Genomic DNA, 27,152 nt, shown 5'->3' with positions numbered 1-27,152 from the left:
TCATGAGCGGCAATCAAACCCGGGTACTCCAGATGTCGTGATCAGTCAGGGTGTCCCCCCTCTGTTCGAAGGCTGCTGCCCAGTAGAAGGACAGCGTCTGCTGGGCAAGGGGACCCCCCTGTCTTGGACCAGTGCCTTTGACCTCCCCAACGGGGTCCAATTTCAGGGTGGCTCAGTCCTTTGTTATGTAGGCTAGCCGTAGTGTCAAGCCGCACCTTACCATAATAAAGGCTCAGTCCGCTGTTATGTAGACCAGCCGTAGTGTCAAGCCGCACCTTACCATAATAAAGGCTCAGTCCGCTGTTATGTAGTCTAGCCGTAGTCTCAAGCCGCACCTTACCATAATAAAGGCTCAGTCCTTTGTTATGTAGGCTAGCCGTAGTGTCAAGCCGCACCTTATCATAATAAAGGCTCAGTCCGCTGTTATGTAGTCTAGCCGTAGTCTCAAGCCGCACCAACCTTACCATAATAATAAAAAAAGGGGGCCGTTACTGGTCCATCCCCCCCCCCCTCAACCAGTATATATACGGAGTGGTAGCTCTTGTAATCTCTCATTTACTTGATACAGCTGTCGTGGCTGTGACGGTTCCACCTGAAGACGGAAGCTTGTGTTGCCTCCGAAACGTCGTGATTTTTATTTTATTTTACTTTTATTAATTTAAAATTTTTACCTACCTGGTGACTTAACCGAAAAAAACAACTAAGAATATTCAGGGTGGCGGTTCTTCCCTGCGAGCGTCTTCACGAAGACATTCTCGCCACCAAAGACGACAAAGATCCCCCCCCCCCCCATGGCCATGAGCAGGGAGGCATCGGCTTCAGCCCTTTGAGAATTTGCCGCCGCCCTCTCTCAGCGGCGCTGGAGGCGCAGCGCTGACCACGCGCGGACGTCGTAGTGGGAGAGCGTGCGGCCGTCCCGCAGCTCCACGTCGCCGAACGTCAGCCTCTGGCGGTCCGGGGGGATCCCCTCCTCGGCGTGGATCATCGCCCTGACCTCCTTGACGGCGGTGGTGGAGACCAGGTCCAGGGTGAGGATATTCTCATCATCATCATCGACGCCGCGTGGATCCTCCACCACGTAGATCCTCATGAAGCCGTCACGGAGACGCAGAATCAGCCGCAGAGTGGAGCCACCTTTGATGTCGTAGTCGGAGAGGGTGCGACAGTCTTCCAGATTGCTGCCGGCGAAGTTCAGAATCTGCAGATCCGGAGGAATCCCTTCCTTTTTGTTGATCATCGCCTTCACCTTCTCGACGGTGTCTCTTGGGTTCCATTCAAGATGGATAATGTGCCCTGTGGCCGTCCTCACGGAGAAACGCAGGTGCAGATCATCAGACCCGTGGACCAGCCGCAGAGTGGAGCCACCTTTGATGTCGTAGTGAGAGAGAGGGCGACCGTCTTCCAGCTTCCTGTCCTCGTTGATGAGCAGCTGCCGGTCTGGAGGAATCCCCTCCCTGGCCTCGATCATCGCCTTGACCTCCTCAATGGTGGTCGAGGGCTCCACCGCCAGGGTGATGGACTCCGATAAGAACAGTTCCACGTCGATCTGCATGTCACGAGCGTGGGGTCGGTGAACCAGCTGCAGAGTGGACCCGGCCTTGATGTCGTAGTGAGAGAGGGTGCGAGTGTCCTGCAGGCTTCTGCCATTGTTGACGAGCAGCTGCTGGTCCGGAGGAATCCCCTCCCTCGCTTCGACCATCGCCTTGACCTCCTCAATGGTGTCTCCAGGGTTCCAATCCACCGTGATGGCCTTCCCTGTGGGCAACCTCACAGAGATCTTTGGCAGGAGCCGGAGAGCCACCTGCAGAGTGGACCCCGCGTGGATGTTGTAGAAGAAGAGGGTGAGTTTGTCTTCCAGCCGTCTGTCCTCGAACATCAGGCTGTGGTGGTCTGGAGGAATCCCTTCCTTGTCCTGGATCTTTGCCTCGATATCCTCGCTGGTGTCCAGAGGATACCATTCCACGGAGACGATCTTCCCTTTGGGAGTCTTCACGAAGATCCTCAGCTCGCTACTGACACGGAACCTGAGAAACAGCTGCAGCTCAGACTGTGAATTAATCTTGTAGTCGTCAAGGGTGTAACCATCTTCCAACTCTGTGTCACCAAACATCAGCCTCTGCTGGTGCAGAGGGATCCCTTCCTCGTTCTGGATCATCTCCTTGACTTCCTTAACAGTGCTGGAACGTCGGAGGTACAAGAAGATGATGTTCCGCGTGAGCGTCTTCACGAAGATCAACCAACCACCCCCACGGAGACGGAGCACCAAGTGCACAGTGGAGTCCGCCGGGATGTTGTAGTCGGACAGCGTGAGACTGTCTATCAGCTGTTTACCATTAAAGATCAGCCTCTGCTGGTCTAGAGGAATCCCTTCCTTGTCCTGGATCTTCACCTTGACCATCTCAATGGTGTCTGAAGGGTTCCATTCCAGGGTGAGGACCCTCCCTGTGAGTGCCTTCACGTAGAACTCTGGAACGTCACCGCCATGCAGCCGGGGCACCAGGTAGAAGGTGGACCCCACCTGGATGTTGTAGAAGGCGAGGGTTCTTCTCTCGGCCAGGAGTCCATCGTTAGATACGATGCTCACCTGGTCTGGATGAATTCCCAGCCACGCTGAGGCATTGCCTTCCTTGGCACTTACAACAGTGTCAGAAGTCTTGACTTGAGGGTTGACGGCCGTACCTTGCGGTCTCTCCATGTCTATGTGCATGTTATCACGGCGCTTGACAACCAGGTGCAGAGTGGACCCTGCCTTGATGTTGTAGTAGCAGAGGGTTCGACCGTTTTCTAGCTGCCTCTGAGTGAAGATCAGCCGCTGCAGGTCTGGAGGAATCCCTTCCTTGGCTTGGATCTTAACCTTCACATTCTCAACGGTGTCCGTAGGGCTCCAGTCCACGGTGAAGATTCTCCCTGTGAGCATCTGTACGTAGATCTGTCCAACCGCATCGCCACCGCAGGGCTGGGCATCCTGGTGGAATGAGGATTTCGGCTCCAGCTGCTCCACGTCCGAGTTGACGGCCGCGTGTTCCGGTGTCTCCGTGACTGTGTTCATGCCACCGACACGCTTGACAACCAGGCTCAGAGTGGAGCCTGCCTGGATGTTGTAGTCGGAGAGGGGTCGACCGTTCTCCAGCTGCCTCCCATGGAAGATCAGCCTCTGTGGGTCTGGAGGAATCCCTTCCTTGGCATGGATCTTAACCTTCACATCCTCAACGGTGTCCGTAGGAATCCATTCCACGGTGAAGGTCTTCCCTGTGAGCATCTTCACGTAGACACTCAGACCACCACAGTGCCTGACAGCCAGGAACAGAGTGGACCCTGGCTGGATGTTGTAATCGGAGAGGGTGCGACCATCATCCAGCTGCCTCCCATCGAAGATCAGCCTCTGCCCGTCTAGAGGAATCCCTTCCTCAGCTTGGATCAACGCCTTGACCTTTCCAACGGTGTCCGCAGGGTTCCTTTCCACGGCGATGACCTTCCCTAAGTGCGTCTTCACGTAGATCTGTCCAACAGCATCGCCCTGTACAACAACGGTGTCCAAAGGCTCCACGTCCGAGTTGATGGCCGCGTGTTCCGGTGTCTCCGTGACTGTGTTCATGCCACCGACATGCTTGACAACCAGGCTCAGAGTGGACCCTGCCTGGATGTTGTAGTCGGAGAGGGGTCGACCGTTCTCCAGCTGCCTCTGAGTGAAGATCAGCCTCTGCCGGTGTGGAGTAATCCCTTCCTTGTCCTGGATCTTAACCTTGACATTCTCAACGGTGTCCGTAGGGTTCCAGTCGACGCTGAAGGTCTTGCTTGTGAGCATCTTCACGTAGATCTGCGGGACATCATCGCCACCGCAGAGTTGGGGATCCGGGTGGGATGACGACTCTGGCTCTCGCTGCTCCGGATAAATTCCGAGCGTCTCTCGGGTCTTTCTTTCGCCCTCCACAACGGTGTCCGGAGGCTCTACGTCCGAGTTGATGGCCGTGCATCCCGGGGGCTCCATGACTGTGTTCATGTAAACAGGGAGCCCAACTACCAGGTGCAGAGTGGACTTCGTCCAAATGTCATAGTCAGACAGGATTCCACCCTCTGCTGCCCAGGAGAAGATCTTCCCATTGCTCTTAACCAATGGTGTTCTAGAGGGTCCAACTGCGTCTTCACGTAGACATTCTCACGACCACCAATAGCAGCACCGTCATCACGTCGCTTGTTCTCCAAGTGCAGAGTGGACCCCGCCCGGACGCTGTGGTCAGAGAGGGTGCACCCGCTGGGCAGCAAAAGTTCAGCGTCTGCTGGTCAAGAGGAATCCTTTCTTGTTCCTGCCCTGGACCTCCGGGACTCGCGTTCTCGGCGGCGTCTCTCCGAGGGCTTCCCACGGTTCAGGGGGCTGACGGTCCGGCCGCTCGCGAGGATCTGGGATCGAGACGAGAGGGAGAGGCGCAGAGACGTTGACAACCGTATGCCGGCCAGAGACGACGGCGATGGAGAGGGGGAGAGGCGGAGTCTCGGAAGTTCTGTAGCGGAGCAGCGCATCGACGAGGCTCGGGAGTCGGCACCTCGCTAACAAACTACGGGACGTCTGGCAAGAAAAAAAACACCATCACCAAGCCGCGGCGAGCACGACGTTGTCTGGCCCGCGTCCATCCTGTGCTCGACGAACTGCGTCGGCTCTTGGTTTGCCGATCGGATACACGGTGAGGTCGTAGCACTCGTATGTACGTCCCACTCATACTCATACCGTTACGTCGCACTCATTATGAGGGAGAGGTCGCAAACGGGTTTTGATTCCTTACCCGTACCCGGTCGCACCAGGGTCGCAAATGGGTACCCGTACCCTACCCGGCCGGGTATGGGTACCCGTTCCCTACCCGTACCCGTACCCGAAATGAGTGACACACGGTGACTCACCAGTGACTCACGGCCTACCCGTACCCGTACCCGGCTGCACCAGGGTCGCAAATGGGTACCCGTACACGGCCGGGTACGGGTACGGGTAGCCGGGTATCGGGTACCCGGTTGCGACCTCTATTACGAGGTCGTGGCACTCGTGACACACACAGAGAGCGCTTGCCGCTAATGAACCACAATACTTTTGCCGATCTCGCCAAAGGAGCATAAACCATCACGGATCCAGGTTGACAAACTCGTTTCCTTTAGAGATGCTTCAAGAGTTCAATTTCTTATCCTTACCCCCCGCTACCTACAATTAGCACGGCTGTCAACGTACGGCGCCAAAGAGGATCAACAACAACAACCGCCATTCGCCACTAAGTGGCGGTGACATCACCATGACGCTTGTGCCAGGCCAAGTGCACCTTGAGGCCACGTGAAGTGTCGAACGCCCGCTGGCAGGTCACGGGGCAGACCCAGCAGGTGCCACGGGTCGACTGACCGAGATGACCGAGATGACTGGCTGATGCACCACCTGTGCCCCCTACTGTACCAACTTGCTGTGCTTTAGCCACCCGGCGCTCCGCTCGTTGTTGTGAGCGTCGCTTAGGTCTCGGAAACGTAAGGTAAAAGTTAAAAGGTAAAAACGAGCCTACTTTTACCCTACCTTTTACCTTACCACAATACAATCACTCTACCCTTACCTTTTGCCCTTTAGCAGGTAAGGTAAAAGGTAGAAAGCAACGCGCCTACCTTTACCCTACCTTTTACCCTTACCCCATACAAATTACCCGATTACAGGGTAATTACTAGGGTACTACACATGAAAAAGGTTTATAACGGTAAATGCTAGGTAGAGCGCTTTATACATATAGTAAACTCTCGATTCCAATTTTACACGCTTTCTTTGAACTCACTCTGTTGTTGTTGTTGTCGTTGTCATTGTAGTTGTATCCTCAAATCTTGTAACTCAATTTGAACCCACTTCCTAATGTGGTATCGACTGCAAACTTGGTATACTTATGGCATACTGATGACAACACTATATTCTATCATATAAAAAAAAAGTATTCTTTTAAACATTCTTTTGTAAATGTTATGTTTCGGCTTGGGTCTAATTGTCCACGCTCAACTGACGTTGGCTGTAATTGGCCACGGCCCCCTTACGTTGTGGCAAGTTTCGGGGCCACTTCCTGGAGTCGTGGAGTTCTGCCATTACATTTAATAAAAGCGTGTTTTAAAAAAGTTTTTAAATATATTACTCATTAAATGTAGGCCATGGACTGCGCCACTGAGCTTTTAGCGGTAAACAAGGCACCGTATTTACCGGGTAATACTTCGCGCTACCTTTACCCTACCGGGTAATTCTTCCGAGCTACCTTTACCCTGTACCCTTTACCTTACCCCTTGGCATGTCGACACCTTTACCTTTACCCTTTTACCCGGTAAAAAGGGTAAGTTACCTTACCTTGCCGAGGGCTAGCGTCGCTCCTCCGCCCTCCGTTGTTGTTGGAGGGCGACTGCCTCCAACTGCCCAGTAGCAGCGTCCTTCACGATCCTCCTCCACTGAGGCCGATCTTGACACCGCTGGTACCAGTCATTGGCAAGTCCACTCAGCTCCACGTCCTCCTGTACCACATCACTCCATCTCTTCTCTAGCCCGTGCCGCGCCCGATTAGTCCCCTCTATGCGGCCGAACAAAAGTTGTTTAGGCATGCGGTGGCTGGGCATGCGGGCTACATGACCCAGCCAACGCAGCCTTGCCTGCCGGAGGAGCTCACCGATGGGACTTTGCCCAGATCTTTCGAGGATTTGTGAGCTCCTCACACAATCCAGCCTGGTTCAACCCAGGATGGATCGTAGGCAGGCCAGCCTACATGTTTCCAACCGGCGAAGATGCTCCATTAGGGGGGTCCACGTTTCGCAAGCGTAGTGAAGGGAGGGAATGACTGTGGCCGAGAAGACCTGACGCTTTGTGGGGAGTGACAGACCAGGTAGCTTCCACACAGCAGCGTTACGCAACCGATGAAAAGATATTGCCGCTCGACTGGTTCGGAGACCTTTGCGGTCGAACCGGTTTTGACACCTACGTGAATCCAACAAGACAAAGATCCCCCGTGTAGCCTCTAACAGACTGTAGGGGCAAGTGCTGTTAGCGAGTAGCAGCACCTATGAAGTCTACCGGCACTGTGGCACACGAGGGGGTCGGTGGCCAGCATCACGCCCGGCCGCCTTTGTCTGCTGGCGTTCGTATGTGGCATGCGGAACACGAAAAGATTAGCAACTCATAAATGGATAAAATGTACGCACAGTGCTTTATAATATTAATGTATATTCTTAGGTGGTTTCGGTAAAGTCACGTAGGTAAAAAATTTAAATTAATGAAAGTAAAATAAAAAATGTAATAAAAATCACGACGTTTCCGAGGTAACACAAGTTTCCGTCTTCAGGTGGAACCGTCACAGCACGATAGCTGTATCAAGTGAGAGAAATTCCGTGAAAACAGTCCTTGTATATATACTGGTTGAGGGTGGGAGGAGCCAAGGTAGGCCCTGAATATTATTAAATAATATTATTTAATAATATTCACGACTCTCCCTCAGGGCAGCAGTGGACAGAGCACGGGGCTCCCTCAGGGCAGCAGTGGAGAGAGCGTGACTCTCCCTCAGGGCAGCAGTAGAGAGAGTGACTCTCCCTCAGGGCAGCAGTAGAGAGAGTGACTCTCCCTCAGGGCAGCAGTAGAGAGAGTGTGACTCTCCCTCAGGGCAGCAGTAGAGAGAGAGTGACTCTCCCTCAGGGCAGCAGTAGAGAGCGTGACTCTCCCTCAGGGCAGCAGTAGAGAGAGTGACTCTCCTCAGGGCAGCAGTAGAGAGAGAGTGACTCTCCCTCAGGGCAGCAGTAGAGAGAGAGTGGCTCTCCCTCAGGGCAGCAGTAGAGAGAGCGTGACTCTCCCTCAGGGCAGCAGTAGAGAGAGCGTGACTCTCCCTCAGGGCAGCAGCAGAGAGAGTGACTCTCCCTCAGGGCAGCAGTAGAGAGAGAGTGACTCTCCCTCAGGGCAGCAGTAGAGAGAGAGTGACTCTCCCTCAGGGCAGCAGTAGAGAGAGAGTGACTCTCCCTCAGGGCAGCAGTAGAGAGAGTGACTCTCCTCAGGGCAGCAGTAGAGAGAGAGTGACTCTCCCTCAGGGCAGCAGTAGAGAGAGTGACTCTCCTCAGGGCAGCAGTAGAGAGAAAGTGACTCTCCCTCAGGGCAGCAGTAGAGAGAGCGTGACTCTCCCTCAGGGCAGCAGTAGAGAGAGCGTGACTCTCCCTCAGGGCAGCAGTAGAGAGAGCGTGACTCTCCCTCAGGGCAGCAGTAGAGAGAGTGTGACTCTCCCTCAGGGCAGCAGTAGAGAGAGAGTGACTCTCCCTCAGGGCAGCAGTAGAGAGAGCGTGACTCTCCCTCAGGGCAGCAGTAGAGAGAGCGTGACTCTCCCTCAGGGCAGCAGTAGAGAGAGCGTGACTCTCCCTCAGGGCAGCAGTAGAGAGAAAGTGACTCTCCCTCAGGGCAGCAGTAGAGAGAGCGTGACTCTCCCTCAGGGCAGCAGTAGAGAGAGTGACTCTCCCTCAGGGCAGCAGTAGAGAGAGCGTGACTCTCCCTCAGGGCAGCAGTAGAGAGAGTGACTCTCCCTCAGGGCAGCAGTAGAGAGAGCGTGACTCTCCCTCAGGGCAGCAGTAGAGAGAAAGTGACTCTCCCTCAGGGCAGCAGTAGAGAGAGTGTGACTCTCCCTCAGGGCAGCAGTAGAGAGAAAGTGACTCTCCCTCAGGGCAGCAGTAGAGAGAGCGTGACTCTCCCTCAGGGCAGCAGTAGAGAGAAAGTGACTCTCCCTCAGGGCAGCAGTAGAGAGAGTGACTCTCCCTCAGGGCAGCAGTAGAGAGAGCGTGACTCTCCCTCAGGGCAGCAGTAGAGAGAGAGTGACTCTCCCTCAGGGCAGCAGTAGAGAGAGTGACTCTCCCTCAGGGCAGCAGTAGAGAGAGAGTGACTCTCCCTCAGGGCAGCAGTAGAGAGAGCGTGACTCTCCCTCAGGGCAGCAGTAGAGAGCGTGACTCTCCCTCAGGGCAGCAGTAGAGAGAGCGTGACTCTCCCTCAGGGCAGCAGTAGAGAGAGCGTGACTCTCCCTCAGGGCAGCAGTAGAGAGAGCGTGACTCTCCCTCAGGGCAGCAGTAGAGAGAGCGTGACTCTCCCTCACTCTGACTCACCAGTCTCCTCTGAGCTGCATGCGATTGTGTGTGTGTGTGAGTGAGTGAGTTGTGTGTGTGAGTGAGTGTGAGTGAGCTGTGTATGAGTGAGTGAGTGTGAGTGAGTGAGTGTGAGCCGTGTGTATGAGTGAGTGAGTGTGAGTGAGTGAGTGTGAGCCGTGTGTATGAGTGAGTGAGTGTGAGTGAGTGTGAGTGAGCTGTGTATGAGTGAGTGAGTGTGAGTGAGTGAGTGTGAGCCGTGTGTATGAGTGAGTATGAGTTGTGTGAGTGAGTGAGTGTGAGTGAGTGTGAGGTGTGAGTGAGTGTGAGGTGTGAGTGAGTGTGAGGTGTGAGTGAGTGAGTGTGAGTGAGTGTGAGGTGTGAGTGAGTGAGTGTGAGTGTGAGGTGTGAGTGAGTGAGTGTGAGTGAGTGTGAGTGAGCTGTGTATGAGTGAGTGAGTGTGAGTGAGTGAGTGTGAGCCGTGTGTATGAGTGAGTATGAGTTGTGTGAGTGAGTGAGTGTGAGTGAGTGTGAGGTGTGAGTGAGTGTGAGGTGTGAGTGAGTGTGAGGTGTGAGTGAGTGAGTGTGAGTGAGTGTGAGGTGTGAGTGAGTGAGTGTGAGTGAGTGAGTGTGAGTGAGTGTGAGGTGTGAGTGAGTGTGAGGTGTGAGTGAGTGTGAGGTGTGAGTGAGTGAGTGTGAGTGAGTGTGAGGTGTGAGTGAGTGAGTGTGAGTGAGTGTGAGGTGTGAGTGAGTGAGTGTGAGTGAGTGTGTGAGTGAGCTGTGTATGAGTGAGTGAGTGTGAGTGAGTGAGTGTGAGCCGTGTGTATGAGTGAGTGTGAGTGAGTGTGAGTGAGTAAGTGTGTGTGAGTGTGTGTGAGTTGTGTGTGTGAGTGAGTGTGAGTGAGTGAGTGTGTGAGTGAGTGAGCCGTGTGTGAGTGTGTGTGTGAGTGAGTGTGTGAGTGAGTGAGCTGTGTGTGAGTGAGTGTGTATGAGTGAGTGTGAGTGTGTGAGTGTATATGAGTGAGTATGAGTGTGTGAGTGAGCTGTGTGTGTGAGTGTGAGTTGTGTGTGTGAGTGAGTGTGAGTGAGTGTGAGTGAGCTGTGTATGAGTGAGTGTGTATGAGTGAGTGTGAGTGAGTGAGTGTGAGTGAGTGTGAGCTGTGTGAGTGAGTGAGCCGTGTGTGAGTGAGTGTGTGAGTGAGCTGTGTATGAGTGAGTGTGTATGAGTGTGTGTATGAGTGAGTGTGAGTGAGTGTGTGTGAGTGTGTGAGTGAGTGTGAGTGTGTGAGTGAGTGTGAGTGAGTGAGTGTGTGAGCTGTGTGTGTGAGTGAGTGTGTGAGTGAGTGTGTATGAGTGAGTGTGTATGAGTGTGTGTATGAGTGTGTATGAGTGAGTGTGTATGAGTGTGTGTATGAGTGAGTGTGTATGAGTGAGTGTGAGAGTGAGTGTGAGTGAGCCGTGAGTGAGTGTGAGTGAGTGTAAGTGAGAGTGAGCTGTGTGAGTGAGTGTGTGTGAGTGTGTGAGTGAGTGAGCCGTGAGTGAGTGTGTGTGTGAGTGAGTGTGAGTGAGTGTAAGTGAGAGTGAGTGTGTGAGTGAGCCGTGAGTGAGTGTGTGTGAGTGTGTCCGTGAGTGAGTGTAAGTGAGAGTGAGTTGTGTGAGTGTGTGAGTGAGTGATTGAGCCGTGAGTGAGTGTGTGAGTGAGTGAGTGTGAGTGAGTGTAAGTGAGAGTGAGTGTGAGTGAGCCGTGAGTGAGTGTGTGTGAGCCGTGAGTGTGTGAGTGAGTGAGTGAGTGTGAGTGTAAGTGAGAGTGAGTGTGAGTGAGCCGTGAGTGAGTGTGTGTGAGTGTGTGAGTGAGTGTGAGTGTGTGAGTGAGTGTGAGTGAGTGAGTGTGTGAGCTGTGTGTGTGAGTGAGTGTGTGAGTGAGTGTGTATGAGTGAGTGTGTATGAGTGTGTGTATGAGTGTGTATGAGTGAGTGTGTATGAGTGTGTGTATGAGTGAGTGTGTATGAGTGAGTGTGAGAGTGAGTGTGAGTGAGCCGTGAGTGAGTGTGAGTGAGTGTAAGTGAGAGTGAGCTGTGTGAGTGAGTGTGTGTGAGTGTGTGAGTGAGTGAGCCGTGAGTGAGTGTGTGTGTGAGTGAGTGTGAGTGAGTGTAAGTGAGAGTGAGTGTGTGAGTGAGCCGTGAGTGAGTGTGTGTGAGTGTGTCCGTGAGTGAGTGTAAGTGAGAGTGAGTTGTGTGAGTGTGTGAGTGAGTGATTGAGCCGTGAGTGAGTGTGTGAGTGAGTGAGTGTGAGTGAGTGTAAGTGAGAGTGAGTGTGAGTGAGCCGTGAGTGAGTGTGTGTGAGCCGTGAGTGTGTGAGTGAGTGAGTGAGTGTGAGTGTAAGTGAGAGTGAGTGTGAGTGAGCCGTGAGTGAGTGTGTGAGTGAGTGTGAGTGAGTGTAAGTGAGAGTGAGTGAGTGTGTGTGTGAGCCGTGAGTGAGTGTGTGAGTGAGTGAGTGAGAGTGAGTGTAAGTGAGAGTGAGTGTGAGTGAGCCGTGAGTGAGTGTGTGAGTGAGTGTGAGTGAGAGTGAGTGTGAGTGAGCCGTGAGTGAGTGTGTGAGTGAGTGTAAGTGAGAGTGAGTGTGAGTGAGCCGTGAGTGAGTGAGTGAGTGTGAGTGAGTGTAAGTGAGAGTGAGTGTGTGAGTGAGCCGTGAGTGAGTGTGTGTGAGTGTGTGAGTGAGTGTAAGTGAGAGTGAGTGTGAGTGAGCCGTGAGTGAGTGTAAGTGAGAGTGAGTGTGTGTGAGTGTGTGAGTGAGTGAGCCGTGAGTGAGTGTGTGAGTGAGTGAGTGTGAGTGAGTGTAAGTGAGAGTGAGTGTGAGTGAGCCGTGAGTGAGTGTGTGTGAGTGTGTGAGTGAGTGAGTGTGTGAGTGAGTGTGAGTGAGCCGTGAGTGAGTGTGTGAGTGAGTGTGAGTGAGTGTAAGTGAGAGTGAGTGTGTGTGAGCCGTGAGTGAGTGTGTGTGAGTGTGTGAGTGAGTGAGTGTGTGAGTGAGTGAGTGTGAGTGTGTGTGAGTGTGTGAGTGAGTGAGTGTGTGAGTGAGTGTGAGTGAGCCGTGAGTGAGTGTGTGAGTGAGTGTGAGTGAGTGTAAGTGAGAGTGAGTGAGTGTGAGCCGTGAGTGAGTGTGTGTGAGTGTGTGAGTGAGTGAGTGTGTGTGAGTGTGTGAGTGAGTGAGTGTGTGTGAGTGTGTGAGTGAGTGTAAGTGAGAGTGAGTGTGAGCCGTGAGTGAGTGTGTGAGTGAGTGAGTGTAAGTGAGAGTGAGTGTGAGTGAGCCGTGAGTGAGTGTGTGAGTGAGTGAGAGTGAGTGTAAGTGAGAGTGAGTGTGTGTGAGCCGTGAGTGAGTGTGTGTGAGTGTGTGAGTGAGTGTAAGTGAGAGTGAGTGAGTGTGTGTAAGTGAGAGTGAGTGTGAGTGAGCCGTGAGTGAGTGTGTGAGTGAGTGTAAGTGAGAGTGAGTGTGTGAGTGAGCCGTGAGTGAGTGTGTGTGAGTGTAAGTGAGAGTGAGTGAGTGAGTGTGTGTGAGTGAGTGTGAGTGAGTGTAAGTGAGAGTGAGTGAGTGTGTGTAAGTGAGAGTGAGTGTGTGTGAGCCGTGAGTGAGTGTGTGTGAGTGTGTGAGTGAGTGTAAGTGAGAGTGAGTGTGAGTGAGCCGTGAGTGAGTGTAAGTGAGAGTGAGTGAGTGTGTGTAAGTGAGAGTGAGTGTGTGTAAGTGAGAGTGAGTGTGTGTAAGTGAGAGTGAGTGTGTGTGAGCCGTGAGTGAGTGTGTGTGAGTGTGTGAGTGAGTGTAAGTGAGAGTGAGTGTGAGTGAGCCGTGAGTGAGTGTGTGTGAGTGAGTGTGAGTGAGTGTAAGTGAGAGTGAGTGAGTGTGAGTGAGTGTAAGTGAGAGTGAGTGTGTGTGAGCCGTGAGTGAGTGTGTGTGAGTGTGTCCGTGAGTGAGTGTAAGTGAGAGTGAGTTGTGTGAGTGAGTGTGAGTGTGTGTGTGAGTGATTGAGCCGTGAGTGAGTGTGTGTGAGTGTGTCCGTGAGTGAGTGTAAGTGAGAGTGAGTGTGTGAGCCGTGAGTGAGTGTGTGAGTGAGTGTGAGTGAGAGTGAGTGTGAGTGAGCCGTGAGTGAGTGTGTGAGTGAGTGTGAGTGAGTGTAAGTGAGAGTGAGTGTGTGAGTGAGCCGTGAGTGTGTGTGAGTGTGTCCGTGAGTGAGTGTAAGTGAGTGTGTGAGTGAGCCGTGAGTGAGTGTGTGTGAGTGAGTGTGAGTGAGTGTGAGAGTGAGTTGTGTGAGTGAGTGTGAGTGTGTGAGTGAGTGATTGAGCCGTGAGTGAGTGTGTGAGTGAGTGAGTGTGTGAGTGTGTGAGTGAGTGAGTGTGTGAGTGTGTGAGTGAGCCGTGAGTGAGTGTGTGTGAGCCGTGAGTGTGTGAGTGAGTGAGTGTGTGAGTGTGTGAGTGAGTGAGTGTGTGAGTGTGTGAGTGAGCCGTGAGTGAGTGAGTGTGTGAGTGTGTGAGTGAGTGAGTGTAAGTGAGAGTGAGTGTGAGTGAGCCGTGAGTGTGTGAGTGAGTGAGCCGTGAGTGAGTGTGTGAGTGAGTGAGTGTGAGTGAGTGTAAGTGAGAGTGAGTTGTGTGAGTGAGCCGTGAGTGAGTGTGTAAGTGAGAGTGAGTGTGAGTGAGCCGTGAGTGAGTGTGTGAGTGTGAGAGTGAGTGTGAGTGAGCCGTGAGTGTGTGAGTGAGTGAGTGTGAGTGAGTGTAAGTGAGAGTGAGTTGTGTGAGTGAGCCGTGTGTGAGTGTGTGAGTGAGTGAGTGTGTGTGAGTGAGCCGTGAGTGTGTGAGTGAGTGAGTGAGTGTGAGTGAGTGTAAGTGAGAGTGAGTGTGTGAGTGTGTGAGTGAGTGAGTGTAAGTGAGAGTGAGTGTGAGTGAGCCGTGAGTGAGTGTGTGAGCCGTGAGTGAGTGTGTGAGTGAGTGTGAGTGAGTGTAAGTGAGAGTGAGTGTGTGAGTGAGCCGTGAGTGAGTGTGTGAGTGAGTGAGTGTGAGTGAGTGTAAGTGAGAGTGAGTGTGAGTGAGCCGTGAGTGAGTGTGTGTGAGTGTGTGAGTGAGTGAGTGTGTGAGTGAGTGTGAGTGAGCCGTGAGTGAGTGAGTGAGTGTGTGTGAGTGTGTGAGTGAGTGAGCCGTGAGTGAGTGTGTGAGTGAGTGAGTGTGAGTGAGTGTAAGTGAGAGTGAGTGTGTGTGAGCCGTGAGTGAGTGTGTGTGAGTGTGTGAGTGAGTGTGTGAGTGAGTGAGTGTGTGTGAGTGTGTGAGTGAGTGAGTGTGTGTGAGTGTGTGAGTGAGTGTAAGTGAGAGTGAGTGTGAGTGAGCCGTGAGTGAGTGTGTGAGTGAGTGAGTGTAAGTGAGAGTGAGTGTGAGTGAGCCGTGAGTGAGTGTGTGTGAGTGTGTGAGTGAGTGTAAGTGAGAGTGAGTGTGAGTGAGCCGTGAGTGAGTGTGTGAGTGAGTGTAAGTGAGAGTGAGTGTGTGAGTGAGCCGTGAGTGAGTGTGTGTGAGTGAGTGTGAGTGAGTGTAAGTGAGAGTGAGTGAGTGTGTGTAAGTGAGAGTGAGTGTGTGTGAGCCGTGAGTGAGTGTGTGTGAGTGTGTGAGTGAGTGTAAGTGAGAGTGAGTGTGAGTGAGCCGTGAGTGAGTGTAAGTGAGAGTGAGTGAGTATGTGTAAGTGAGAGTGAGTGTGTGTAAGTGAGAGTGAGTGTGTGTAAGTGAGAGTGAGTGTGTGTGAGCCGTGAGTGAGTGTGAGTGTGTGAGTGAGTGTAAGTGAGAGTGAGTGTGAGTGAGCCGTGAGTGAGTGTGTGAGTGAGTGTAAGTGAGAGTGAGTGTGTGAGTGAGCCGTGAGTGAGTGTGTGTGAGTGAGTGTGAGTGAGTGTAAGTGAGAGTGAGTGAGTGTGAGTGAGTGTAAGTGAGAGTGAGTGATTGAGCCGTGAGTGTGTGAGTGAGTGAGTGTGTGAGTGTGTGAGTGAGTGAGTGTGTGAGTGTGTGAGTGAGCCGTGAGTGAGTGAGTGTGTGAGTGTGTGAGTGAGTGAGTGTAAGTGAGAGTGAGTGTGAGTGAGCCGTGAGTGTGTGAGTGAGTGAGCCGTGAGTGAGTGTGTGAGTGAGTGAGTGTGAGTGAGTGTAAGTGAGAGTGAGTTGTGTGAGTGAGCCGTGAGTGAGTAAGTGAGAGTGAGTGTGAGTGAGCCGTGAGTGAGTGTGTGAGTGAGTGTGAGAGTGAGTGTGAGTGAGCCGTGAGTGTGTGAGTGAGTGAGTGTGAGTGAGTGTAAGTGAGAGTGAGTTGTGTGAGTGAGCCGTGTGTGAGTGTGTGAGTGAGTGAGTGTGAGTGAGTGTGAGTGAGCCGTGAGTGTGTGAGTGAGTGAGTGAGTGTGAGTGAGTGTAAGTGAGAGTGAGTGTGTGAGTGAGTGAGTGTGAGTGAGTGTAATTGAGAGTGAGTGTGAGTGAGCCGTGAGTGAGTGTGTGAGTGAGTGTGAGTGAGTGTAAGTGAGAGTGAGCTGTGTGAGTGAGTGTGTGTGAGTGTGTGAGTGAGTGAGCCGTGAGTGAGTGTGTGAGTGAGTGAGTGTGAGTGAGTGTAAGTGAGAGTGAGTGTGTGAGTGAGCCGTGAGTGAGTGTGTGTGAGTGTGTCCGTGAGTGAGTGTAAGTGAGAGTGAGTTGTGTGAGTGTGTGAGTGAGTGATTGAGCCGTGAGTGAGTGTGTGAGTGAGTGAGTGTGAGTGAGTGTAAGTGAGAGTGAGTGTGAGTGAGCCGTGAGTGAGTGTGTGTGAGCCGTGAGTGTGTGAGTGAGTGAGTGTGAGTGAGTGTAATTGAGAGTGAGTGTGAGTGAGCCGTGAGTGAGTGTGTGTGAGTGTGTGAGTGAGTGAGTGTAAGTGAGAGTGAGTTGTGTGAGTGAGCCGTGTGTGAGTGGATCGACCGTGAGCTTGCCGTGGCTGCGTCTCCGCCGCTGTGGCCGTGATGTTGCTGCTTCTCGGGCCCCCGAGGTGCGGGAGGCAACACAACACGAAGTGGCCATCTTCTTGGTTCTTTCGGTAAAGTCATCACGTAGAAGGGAAATAATAAAATAATAAAAATATAACATAATAAGATACAATTCTCACAAAGGGAAATAATAAAATAATAAAAATATAACAATAAGATACAATTCTCACAATGGGAAATAATAAAATAATAAAAATATAACAATAAGATACAATTCTCACAATGGGAAATAATAAAATAATAAAAATATAACAATAAGATACAATTCTCACAATGGGAAATAATAAAATAATAAAAATATAACAATAAGATACAATTCTCACAAAGGGAAATAATAAAATAATAAAAATATAACAATAAGATACAATTCTCACAATGGGAAATAATAAAATAATAAAAATATAACATAATAAGATACAATTCTCACAATGGGAAATAATAAAATAATAAAAATATAACAATAAGATACAATTCTCACAATGGGAAATAATAAAATAATAAAAATATAACAATAAGATACAATTCTCACAATGGGAAATAATAAAATAATAAAAATATAACAATAAGATACAATTCTCACAATGGGAAATAATAAAATAATAAAAATATAACAATAAGATACAATTCTCACAAAGGGAAATAATAAAATAATAAAAATATAACAATAAGATACAATTCTCACAAAGGGAAATAATAAAAATTGTACGTTATAAAATACAATTCTCAGAAAGGGAAATAATAAAATAATAAGAATAAAACATAATAAAATACAATTCTCACGACGTTTCGGCCACAACGCAAGCAGCCGTCCTCAGGTGAAGAACAGGGCTGTCGGAAAGACAGCGTCATTCAGACGCGTCATTCAGACGCTGTCTTTCGGACAGACCTGTTCTTCACCTGAGGACGGCAGCTTGCGTTGTGGCCGAAACGTCGTGAGAATTGTATTTTATTATGTTTTGTTTTTATTATTTCATTATTTCCCTTCTACGTGACGACTTTACCGAAAGAACCAAGAAGATGAATCCCTGCTGCAGTCACGAAAGAAGCTTTAAATCGAAAAGAAGTGGCCAGCTCGTGGTCACGTGACGCACCTCGACCAATCCGGGAGCGTACATGTTTGGGAGGGGCGCACCTCTGATTGGCTGCTGGCTCGCGGTCACGTGACACACTTGAACCAATTCGGGGGCGTTAATCACAGTCACAGAAGGACGGATCTGGGCAATTATATACGTGTGTAAAAGGAAAATGTGTAAATATGTGTGTCTGTTTAACATGTTTAGCGTACTTCCCAACATGCAACAAACTTGAAACTTGACATGTGCGTAGCTTCCAGACTGTACACAAGGCAAAAAGTATAAAAATAAACTTTTGTATTCGGGGGGGGGGGGGGGGGGGCACAATGATGGCTATATTTTGCACGGCAAGTGAGCGGTGACGTCACATCTGTGATGTCACCCGCATGCGGCAGCGTCACGCAGTGTGCCTGCTGACGTCATGCACCCCCTCACCAACCCTCCGCGTAGCCCGTGGATTAATCCAAGACAAGAATCCAAGTCCCGGGCGACGCCGTGTAGTAAAGTCAGTCGACAATAAACGTTTGTCGGCTCGCCACAGTGATGATGACGTCGTCTTCACTCCGCCTCCATCCGAGACCCCAAACAGGAGGGGGACATCTTAACAACGCCCGGCAAATCGCCCCGATGAAGCTGGTTGCTGTAATAACACCGGCGACTCGAACGTGTCGATGTGCGGTCAACTTCTCCAACACTCAACACACAACAACCGCTTAGTGTCGATTTAAAGCTTTCGTGACTGCAGGGAATTAAGGGCCAGAGCCAGCGTTTGGCAATCAGAGCTGTATCGGAGGCGGCAGAAGGCAGCAGTCAGTGGCTCTGGATGAAGAGGAAAGACCCCAGCTGGGCCCCAAAGTGAGAGGGCCAGGAGGTATGCAGTCAACAATGCTTGACTCAGGGAGGAGGACGCCCCTGCCATGCATAGTCCCATGGGATGTTGGCTATCAACAACAAGGCAACTCCTATGACTAATTGGGAATGGGACGCAAGCGTAGGATTGATCACCCTGTCGCTGGCCGCCTTTGGGGAGGGTGTATAGTATGAAAGGCCGAAACACCCTAGGATCCAAAGGTTCACTACTGACGATGCGCTCCCCAAATTTCACCAGGCTCACTGTTCATGAACTCTTGAAAGTGCTTGCACAAAGGAGAGTAACATCTCATTCTGTGTTCTATGGAATCTTTCGGGTAAAGTCATCACGTAGAATGGAAATAATAAAATAATAAAACTAAAACATAATAAAATACAATTCTCACGACGTTTCGGCCACAACGCAAGCAGCCGTCCTCAGGTGCAGAGCAGGTCTGTCGAGAAGACAGCGTCTGTCGAGTAGACAGAGTCTGTCGAGAAGACAGAATCTGAATGACTCAGACTCTGTCTACTCGACAGACCTGCTCTCCACCTGAGGACGGCTGCCTGCGTTGTGGCCGAAACGTCGTGGGAATTATTTTGTTATGTTTTAGTTTTATTATTTTATTACTTCCCTTCTACGTGATGACTTTACGGAAAGAACCAAGAAGATGAAACCGGTTAGTGCTGAACTAGTCACTAATTGGCCACGCGGATTGTGTTTACGCGACGCAAACCCCTCACTGATTGGGTCTGTCGGGTGACGGAGGCGTGTTTCGGGACACATTGTATATTCACGCGGTCTAACCCCGCATTGAAACCCTTCGTTATGGAGAGCAACGTCCCACAGCACGGCCGTACGACAACTAAACTTCACCAATTCTAGATTTGAAGCTTTCGTGACTGCAAGTATTCATATTCTTAGGTTTTTTCGGTAAAGTCACGTAGGTAAAAAAATTTAAATTAATAAAAGTAAAATAAAAATAAAATAAAAATCACGACGTTTCGGAGGAAACACAAGCTTCCGTCTTCAGGTGGAATAGGCTCAGTCAACCATTCTACACAACAAAGACTCATTTCCTGGCGGCGATTTCAGCCGCACCACCTCTACATAACAATAGGCTCAGTCAACCATTCTACACAACAAAGACTCATTTCCTGGCAGCGATTTCAGCCGCACCACCTCTACATAACAAAAGGCTCAGTCCCATTTACACCTTCACATCAGCCGCACCTTAACAGCTCTTGGAACCTCCCAGTTCAACCAGTCTACACAACAAAGACTCATTTCCTGGCAGAGATTTCAGCCGCATCATCTCTACATAGCAAAAGGCTCAGTCCCATTTACACGCACCGTTACATCATGCGCACCTAGTTTACACAACAAAGGCTCATTCCTAGCAGCGTGCTTCAGCCGCACCGAACCTCACAACAATAATATTCAGGGCCCACCTTGGCTCCTCCCACCCTCAACTAGTATATATAAGGAGTGTTTTCTTGGAATTTCTCTTACTTGATACAGCTATCGGAAGCTTGTGTTGCCTCCGAAACGTCGTGATTTTTATTTTATTTTTATTTTACTTTTATTAATTTTAATTTTAAAAAATTATCTACGTCACTTTACCGAAAAAACCTAAGAATATAAGTTTCACCAATCTTTTTTCATTTTACCCAGTAAGGGTCCACTAAGCAATGTAGCTCTAATTTCAGAAGCGACCTGGCTACATAGCTCAAAGAGCGCTGATATCATCATCATCGTCGTCGTGTTGAAATGTATAGCGGCAGGCAAATAAAAAAAACTGGAAGACCTCGAGAAAAATGTACGTGACCACGGCGACAGAGACAGACAGACGCAAACTCCAAATATACTGCAGCGGCAGGCATCGTCAGGGTCAGGATCGAACCCACGACCTCCTGTACACCAGGCGAGGGAGTTAACATCTCCTGGCTACACTATGGGAACCTCATTTGTCAGTAAAAATATGATAATTGGTTTTTTACCCTTTTAGTGCGCCTTTTGGCGTCATCTGGTCCAACCCATGTGAGACTAGGCTCTAAGGGAAAGCCGTCTCGGGTGTGGACCAATCAACTTCAAGGACAGTGCATACATTATCAGTTGTGTTCTTTTGTTTGTATTATGACTGCAGGTATTGCGGTCTATGCAAACATGACTCCTTGTAAAAAGGTGTCAGTTTTGTTGCCAGATAAGAGGGTAAAAAACCAATTATCATCTCCTGGCTACACAGCTGTGTGGCACCCGCGCCACGTCAATCCAAAGGTCCTCGTGGTTCCCCGCTGTGGAGAGTTGCCAGTGCACAGCGAGAGCAGATCAAGGCTCCCACTGAGTGGCGTGAGGGCCTCATGCAGACGCAGGGACCCTAGAGTTCACCGTGGCCGTGATCTCCCACGCCGAAGCGGAGAGGTCAGGGACGCGTGGACGCCGCACCCGTACCCGGCTGCACCAGGGTCGCAAACGGGTACCCGTACCCTACCCAATACCCGGCTACCCATACCCGGCCGGGTATCGGGTAGGGTACGGGTTACCCGATTGCGACCTCTGGGATGAAACCACGTTGCAGGCGCGGGTGGGTTGATTCTAGGAACTTGAATTGTGAGAAGAGACAAGACGTTGGGAAATGAGTGACAAACGGTGACTCACCAGTGACTCACGGCCTACCCGTACCCGGCCGGGTACGGGTAGCCAGGTATCGGGTAGGGTACGGGTATCGGGTACCCGGTTGCGACCTCTGACGCACGGGGCGGACAAACTCCGCCAAAGGTGAGACACGTGGTCACCGCCAGCGTGCGCAGGGGTCATCGCCAGTGCACTCAAGCAGTTTCCGTATGGCCGCATAGAGGGGGCTAAACACGCACAACACGGGCTGGAGAAGAGATGGAGCTGATGCGATACGGGAAGACGTGGAGCTGAGTGGACTTGCCGATGACTGGTACCAGCGGTGTCAAGATCGGCCTCTGTGGAGGAGGCTCGTGAAGGACGCTACTGGGCAGTTGGAGGCAGTCGCCCTCCAGCAACAACGGAGGGCGGAGGAGCGACGCTCACAACAACGAGCGGAGCGCCGGGTGGCTAAAGCACAGCAAGTTGGTACAGTAGGGGGCACAGGTGGTGCATCAGCCAGTCGTCTCAGTCATCTCAGTCAGTCGACCCGTGGCACATGTTGGGTCTGTCCCCTGACCTGCCACTGAGCCTTTGACACTTCACGTGACAGCCTTAAAGTGCACCTGGCCTGGCACAGGCTCCCGCTGTGACATCACCGCCGCTTAGTGGCGAGCGGTGGCGTTTGTTGTTGTTGTTGTGGGTAAATGTCAGTAATGGCGCAGTCCAAGTTGCTCCCGCCCGCCCGCCCGCCCCTCCATTCTCTTAAATCCAGAGGGGTAATCGGAGGCAAGACGGGTCCTCCCCCTACAGAATCACGCAAGACGATTCCTCCTCGGGAAGCTGCAACAGGGTGGACCCCGCCGGAATTTTGTAGTCGGAGAGGGTGCGACCGTCTTTCAGATGATTATTGCCAATCATCAGCCTGTACCGGCCTCGAGGAATCTGTTCCTTGGCTTCTATCGCAGCCTTCAGCTTCCCGATGGTGTCTGAAGGGTTCCATTGCAGGGTGATCATCTTCCCCGTGATCATCTTCACGAAGATATCCTTATCGTTCGCAGCACCACCATGAGCAGCACCACCACCACCACCGCCATCATCACGTGGCTTGAGCTCCAGGTGCACAGTGGACCCTGCCTGGATGTTGTAGTCGAAGATGGTGCAACCATTCTTTAGCTCCTTTCCATAAAAGAGCAACCTTTGCTCGGCTGGAGAAATCCCTTCCTTGGTTTGGATCTTAACCTTGACAGTCTCAATGGCGTCTCTAGAGTTGCATTCTATGGTGAAGATCTTCCCTGATAACTTCTTCACGTAGACAATCAGACTTCTATGGAGCTCGAGAACCAGGTGCAGAGTTGACTTTGCCTGGATGTCGTAGTCACAGACGGTTCCACCATTCTCCAGCTCCCTCCCATAAAAGAACAACCTTTGCTTGTTTGGATGAATCCCTTCCTTGGCTTGGATCTTAACCTTGATAGTCTCAATGGTGTCTGAAGGGTTCCAGTCGATGGTGATGATCTTCCCTGGAAGCATTGTGATGTTGTACCTCAGCTCATCATCAGCATCACTACCACCGCCACGGAGCCGGAGAACCAGGTGCAGAGTGGACCCCGCTTGGATGTTGTAGTCGGAGAGGGTGCGATCGTCTTGCAGCTCTAGGCCCGCAAAGATCAATGCCTGCTGGTCCTGATGAATCCCAAACTTAGCCTCAATATTTGCCTTCACCTGCCCAATGGTGTCCGAAGGGTTCCATTCCACCAGGGTCCTGGCCTTCCCGGTCATCGTCTTCACGTAGAACTCCGGGGGCACACCGCCACGCAGCCGAGGCACCAGGCAGAACGTGGACCCCACCTGGATGTTGTAGAATGCGAGGGTTCTTCTCTCGGCCAGGAGTTCATCGCTAGATACGATGCTCGCTTGGTCTGGATGAATTCCCAGCCTCTCTGGGGCATTGCCTTCCTTGGCTTTCACAACGGTGTCAGAAGACTCGACTTGAGGGTTGACGGCCGTACCTCGCGGTGTCTCCATGACTACGTTCATGTCACCACGGCGCCTGAGATCCAGGTTCAGAGTGGACCCTGCCTGGATGTTGTAGTAGGAGAGGGTGCGACCATTTTCCAGCAATTTGCCGGCGTAGACCAGTCTCTGCTGTTCTGGAGGAATCCCCTCCTTGTCCTGGATCGTTGCCTTGACCTTCCCAATGGTGTCCCAATGGTTCCAGTCCAGAGTGAGGGTGTCCCCCATGAGCATATTCACGTATACATTAAAACTGACAGTCAGGTAAAGAGTGGACCCTCCCTGAATGTAGTAGTCGGTGAGGATGCGACCATTTTCCAGCTGTCTGTTGGCGAAGGTCAGACTCTGCTGGTTGGTAAGAATCCCCTCCTTGTCCTGGATCGTTGCCTTCAGCTTCTCAGTGGTGTCCGTGAGCTGCACATCGAGGGTGATGGTCTTGCCACTCGCTATCCTCACGAAGATCTGCATCTTAGCTGAACAAGACAGGGACACACAAAGACATCAACAAGTTCACACGACTCATCTCGAGCTGTAGAGCTCTGAAGTAAGAACAAGGGGCAGGGCTGGAGAGGTGAAGTATGGTCTCAGTGGTGCGGTACAGGATCTTAGCTGAGTCAGTGCTTGTTTAGTAGATTCACCATTCCTCTCGTGAGACCTGCATTCCCAGAGTCACGTGGGAGATGCCTGGCCTCTGGTTCAACAATAAAACATCAATGACGTTTGGATCAGTCCAAGTACTCACCACAAAATAACTATAATCTGTGCCATGGATGTGTGATGGGGTGGGCAATGTGCCACTGGGTCTGAAAGGCAGTCGCTGACGGAATCCACGATGCCACTTCACGTGAAACCCACACAGAGGGAATTCTAGATTGGCCAGTTGTGCCGGTAGAATGATAAAGGCTCAAGTCCAAGCCATGTTTATTTAAACTGCGGTGGGCTTCACAAGAGGCTGCCACTATTTGAGAAAATAAACATTCCCATTACGGTGCCTCGTCTGTCTGAGATACAGAGACAGTGGAGACGCAGCGAGACAAACGGAGAAAGAGAGAGATGGTCACCGTCATGTCGTCTGGGGACCAGGTGCCTAGTGGACCCCAGAGGTGGGACAAAGTCATTGTTATGCAAGTCCAAGTCGAGTCGCAAGTCATCAAATTCATGACTCGAGTCTGACTCGAGACCAAGTCACATGACTCGAGTCCACATCTCATAGGTGGGACAAAGTCATTGTTATGCAAGTCCAAGTCGAGTCGCAAGTCATCAAATTCATGACTCGAGTCTGACTCGAGTCCAAGTCACATGACTCGAGTCCACACCTCTGGTGGACCCCGCCTGAATGTTGTAGTCGGAGACGCTGCGACCATCCTCCAGCTCTCTCCTGGCGTAGATCAGCCTCTGCTGTTCCGGAGGAATCCCCTCCTTGTCCTGGATCTTCGCTTGGAGCTTCTCAATGGTGTTCCAAGCTTTGTGCTCCAGGGTGAGGGTCATCGCTGTGAGAATATTGATGAAGACATCCAGACCATCATAGTGGCTGACAGTCAGGTGCAGAGTGGACCCTGCCTGAATGTTGTAGTCGGTGAGGGTGCTACCATCCATCAGCCGTCTGCATGCGAAGGTCAGACTCTGCTGTTCTGGAGGAATCCATTTCTTCTCCTGGATCATCGTCTTCAGTTTCTCCGTGGTGTCCGCGGGCTCCACTTCAAGGGTGACGGTCTTGCCGCTCGCTGTCATCACGAAGATCTGCATCTTAGCTGAACAAGACAGAGACACACAAAGACATCAACAAGTTCACACGACCCATCTCCAGCTGTAGAGCTGAACGGGAGAACAACGGGCAGGGCTGGAGACGTGAAGTACGGTCTCAACGGTGCGGTACAGGATCTTAGCTGGGGCAGTGCTTATTGAGTAGATTCACCATTCTTCTCAGAGTCACGTGGGAGATTCCTGTCCTCTGGTTCAACAATAAAACATATATGACGTTTGGATCAGTCCAAGGACTCATCACAAAATAACTTGAATCTGTGCCGTGGATATGAGATGGGGTGGGCAATGTGCCACTGGGTCTGAAAGGCAGTCGCTGTTGGAATCCACGATGCCACTTCGAGCGAAACCCACACAGAGGTAAAACAAAAATTGTGTTGCATCGTGTTATTCAACATCGCCTAGCAAGGCGATGTTGAATAACACTACGTAGCACAAAGTAATTAAAAAATAACACTTAGTACCAAGGAACAAAAAATTAACCCGTAAAAACAAAGTTTTTCACTATAAATCCTTTATATGCGTGGCGGCTAGAGTCCTCTCGTCCTCTGGCTTGAGATGGCTGCCACCTATGGGTCAGATGATTGCCTGCCACCATTAAGCAATTGGTAATTAAATATTTTTAAAAAAATCCTAAAAAGTGTAAAATTTTGGAATTTGTTTTCCACGAAAATCAATTGTCACGCACAACGAGTCTGTGTGCAAAATGTCAGCTCGATTGGATCACGGGAAGTGGGTTAAAAAACGACCGAAAGATTTGCACGGTCGTAAGCGCGCAAGCAAGCAAGCAAGTGAACTTAATATAAAGGATTTAAAAATTGTGTTGCATCGTGTTATTATTGAATGAAACTACGTAGCACAAATTAATTAAAAAATAACACTTAGTACCAAGGAACAAAAATTGTGTTGCATCGTGTTATTATTGAATGAAACAACGTAGCACAAATTAATTAAAAAATAACACTTAGTATCAAGGAACAAAAATTGTGTTGCATCGTGTTATTATTGAATGAAACAACGTAGCACAAATTAATTAAAAAATAACACTTAGTACCAAGGAACAAAAATCGTGTTGCATCGTGTTATTATTGAATGAAACAACGTGGCACAAATTAATTAAAAAATAACACTTAGTAGCAAGGAACAAAAATCGTGTTACATCGTGTTATTATTGAATGAAACAACGTGGCACAAATTAATTAAAAAATAACACTTAGTAGCAAGGAACAAAAATCGTGTTACATCGTGTTATTATTGAATGAAACAACGTGGCACAAATTAATTAAAAAATAACACTTAGTATCAAGGAACAAAAATCGTGTTGCATCGTGTTATTATTGAATGAAACAACGTGGCACAAATTAATTAAAAAATAACACTTAGTACCAAGGAACAAAAATCGTGTTGCATCGTGTTATTATTGAATGAAACAACGTGGCACAAATTAATTAAAAAATAACACTTAGTACCAAGGAACAAAAATCGTGTTGCATCGTGTTATTATTGAATGAAACAACGTGGCACAAATTAATTAAAAAATAACACTTAGTAGCAAGGAACAAAAATCGTGTTACATCGTGTTATTATTGAATGAAACAACGTGGCACAAATTAATTAAAAAATAACACTTAGTAGCAAGGAACAAAAATTGTGTTGCATCGTGTTATTATTGAATGAAACTACGTGGCACAAATTAATTAAAAAATAACACTTAGTAGCAAGGAACAAAAATTGTGTTACATCGTGTTATTATTGAATGAAACTACGTAGCACAAATTAATTAAAAAATAACACTTAGTACCAAGGAACAAAAATCGTGTTGCATCGTGTTATTATTGAATGAAACTACGTAGCACAAATTAATTAAAAAATAACACTTAGTAGCAAGGAACAAAAATCGTGTTACATCGTGTTATTATTGAATGAAACAACGTGGCACAAATTAATTAAAAAATAACACTTAGTAGCAAGGAACAAAAATTGTGTTGCATCGTGTTATTATTGAATGAAACTACGTGGCACAAATTAATTAAAAAATAACACTTAGTAGCAAGGAACAAAAATTGTGTTACATCGTGTTATTATTGAATGAAACTACGTAGCACAAATTAATTAAAAAATAACACTTAGTACCAAGGAACAAAAATCGTGTTGCATCGTGTTATTATTGAATGAAACTACGTAGCACAAATTAATTAAAAAATAACACTTAGTACCAAGGAACAAAAATTGTGTTACATCGTGTTATTATTGAATGAAACTACGTAGCACAAATTAATTAAAAAATAACACTTAGTACCAAGGAACAAAAATTGTGTTACATCGTGTTATTATTGAATGAAACTACGTAGCACAAATTAATTAAAAAATAACACTTAGTAGCAAGGAACAAAAATTGTGTTACATCGTGTTATTATTGAATGAAACTGCGTAGCACAAATTAATTAAAAAATAACACTTAGTAGCAAGGAACAAAAATTGTGTTATTCAACATGGACGCCATTTTGCCTTCCCGTTAAAAACATGCACACGCATTAAAACGCAACGCTGAGATAAATTCATCAAAGTTTCACGTCCTCTTCACTCCCCCGCCCCCCACCCCAATGTGTGCAATTACTATTATAGGGTCGGTAGATAGTAAAATTAAAGCGATTAGACAGTATTATTGTAGCGCGGGGGGGGGGGGGGGTAGCGGCTCAACACCCAGCCTCGGCCGGGTGGGCAATCTAGGCGAGGCCGG

At 49.7% G+C, this 27,152-nt stretch overlaps 2 protein-coding genes across 3 annotated transcripts; both read right to left on the bottom strand.

Annotated features, from left to right (window-relative positions):
- Positions 1–850: 850 nt before the first annotated feature.
- Positions 851–20,839, bottom strand: LOC144954311 (polyubiquitin-C-like). The gene is made up of 7 exons (XM_078884833.1): positions 20,818–20,839; positions 20,279–20,316; positions 4,316–4,398; positions 4,007–4,121; positions 3,587–3,817; positions 3,041–3,499; positions 851–2,929 (listed from the first exon to the last, which is right to left on the bottom strand). The coding sequence occupies exons 1-7, from the start codon at positions 20,837–20,839 to the stop codon at positions 851–853; spliced, it is 3,027 nt and encodes a 1,008-aa protein (XP_078740959.1).
- A 555-nt stretch (positions 20,840–21,394) lies between these two features.
- LOC144954316 (polyubiquitin-like) lies at positions 21,395–24,494 on the bottom strand. 2 transcript variants are annotated; one of them, XM_078884839.1, is made up of 3 exons: positions 23,968–24,494; positions 22,670–23,124; positions 21,395–22,432 (listed from the first exon to the last, which is right to left on the bottom strand). In XM_078884839.1, the coding sequence occupies exons 1-3, from the start codon at positions 24,395–24,397 to the stop codon at positions 21,443–21,445; spliced, it is 1,875 nt and encodes a 624-aa protein (XP_078740965.1). In that variant the 5' UTR covers positions 24,398–24,494; the 3' UTR covers positions 21,395–21,442. The 2 variants fall into 2 exon arrangements, with proteins under 2 accessions (XP_078740965.1, XP_078740964.1); XM_078884838.1 differs by having other exon boundaries at positions 21,395–23,124.
- Positions 24,495–27,152: the final 2,658 nt, after the last annotated feature.

The sequence above is a fragment of the Lampetra fluviatilis genome, unplaced genomic scaffold (genome assembly GCF_964198595.1).
Source record: "Lampetra fluviatilis unplaced genomic scaffold, kcLamFluv1.1 SCAFFOLD_148, whole genome shotgun sequence".
NCBI classification, from domain to species: domain Eukaryota; kingdom Metazoa; phylum Chordata; class Hyperoartia; order Petromyzontiformes; family Petromyzontidae; genus Lampetra; species Lampetra fluviatilis.
This window is presented reverse-complemented; position numbering and strand designations above follow the sequence as displayed.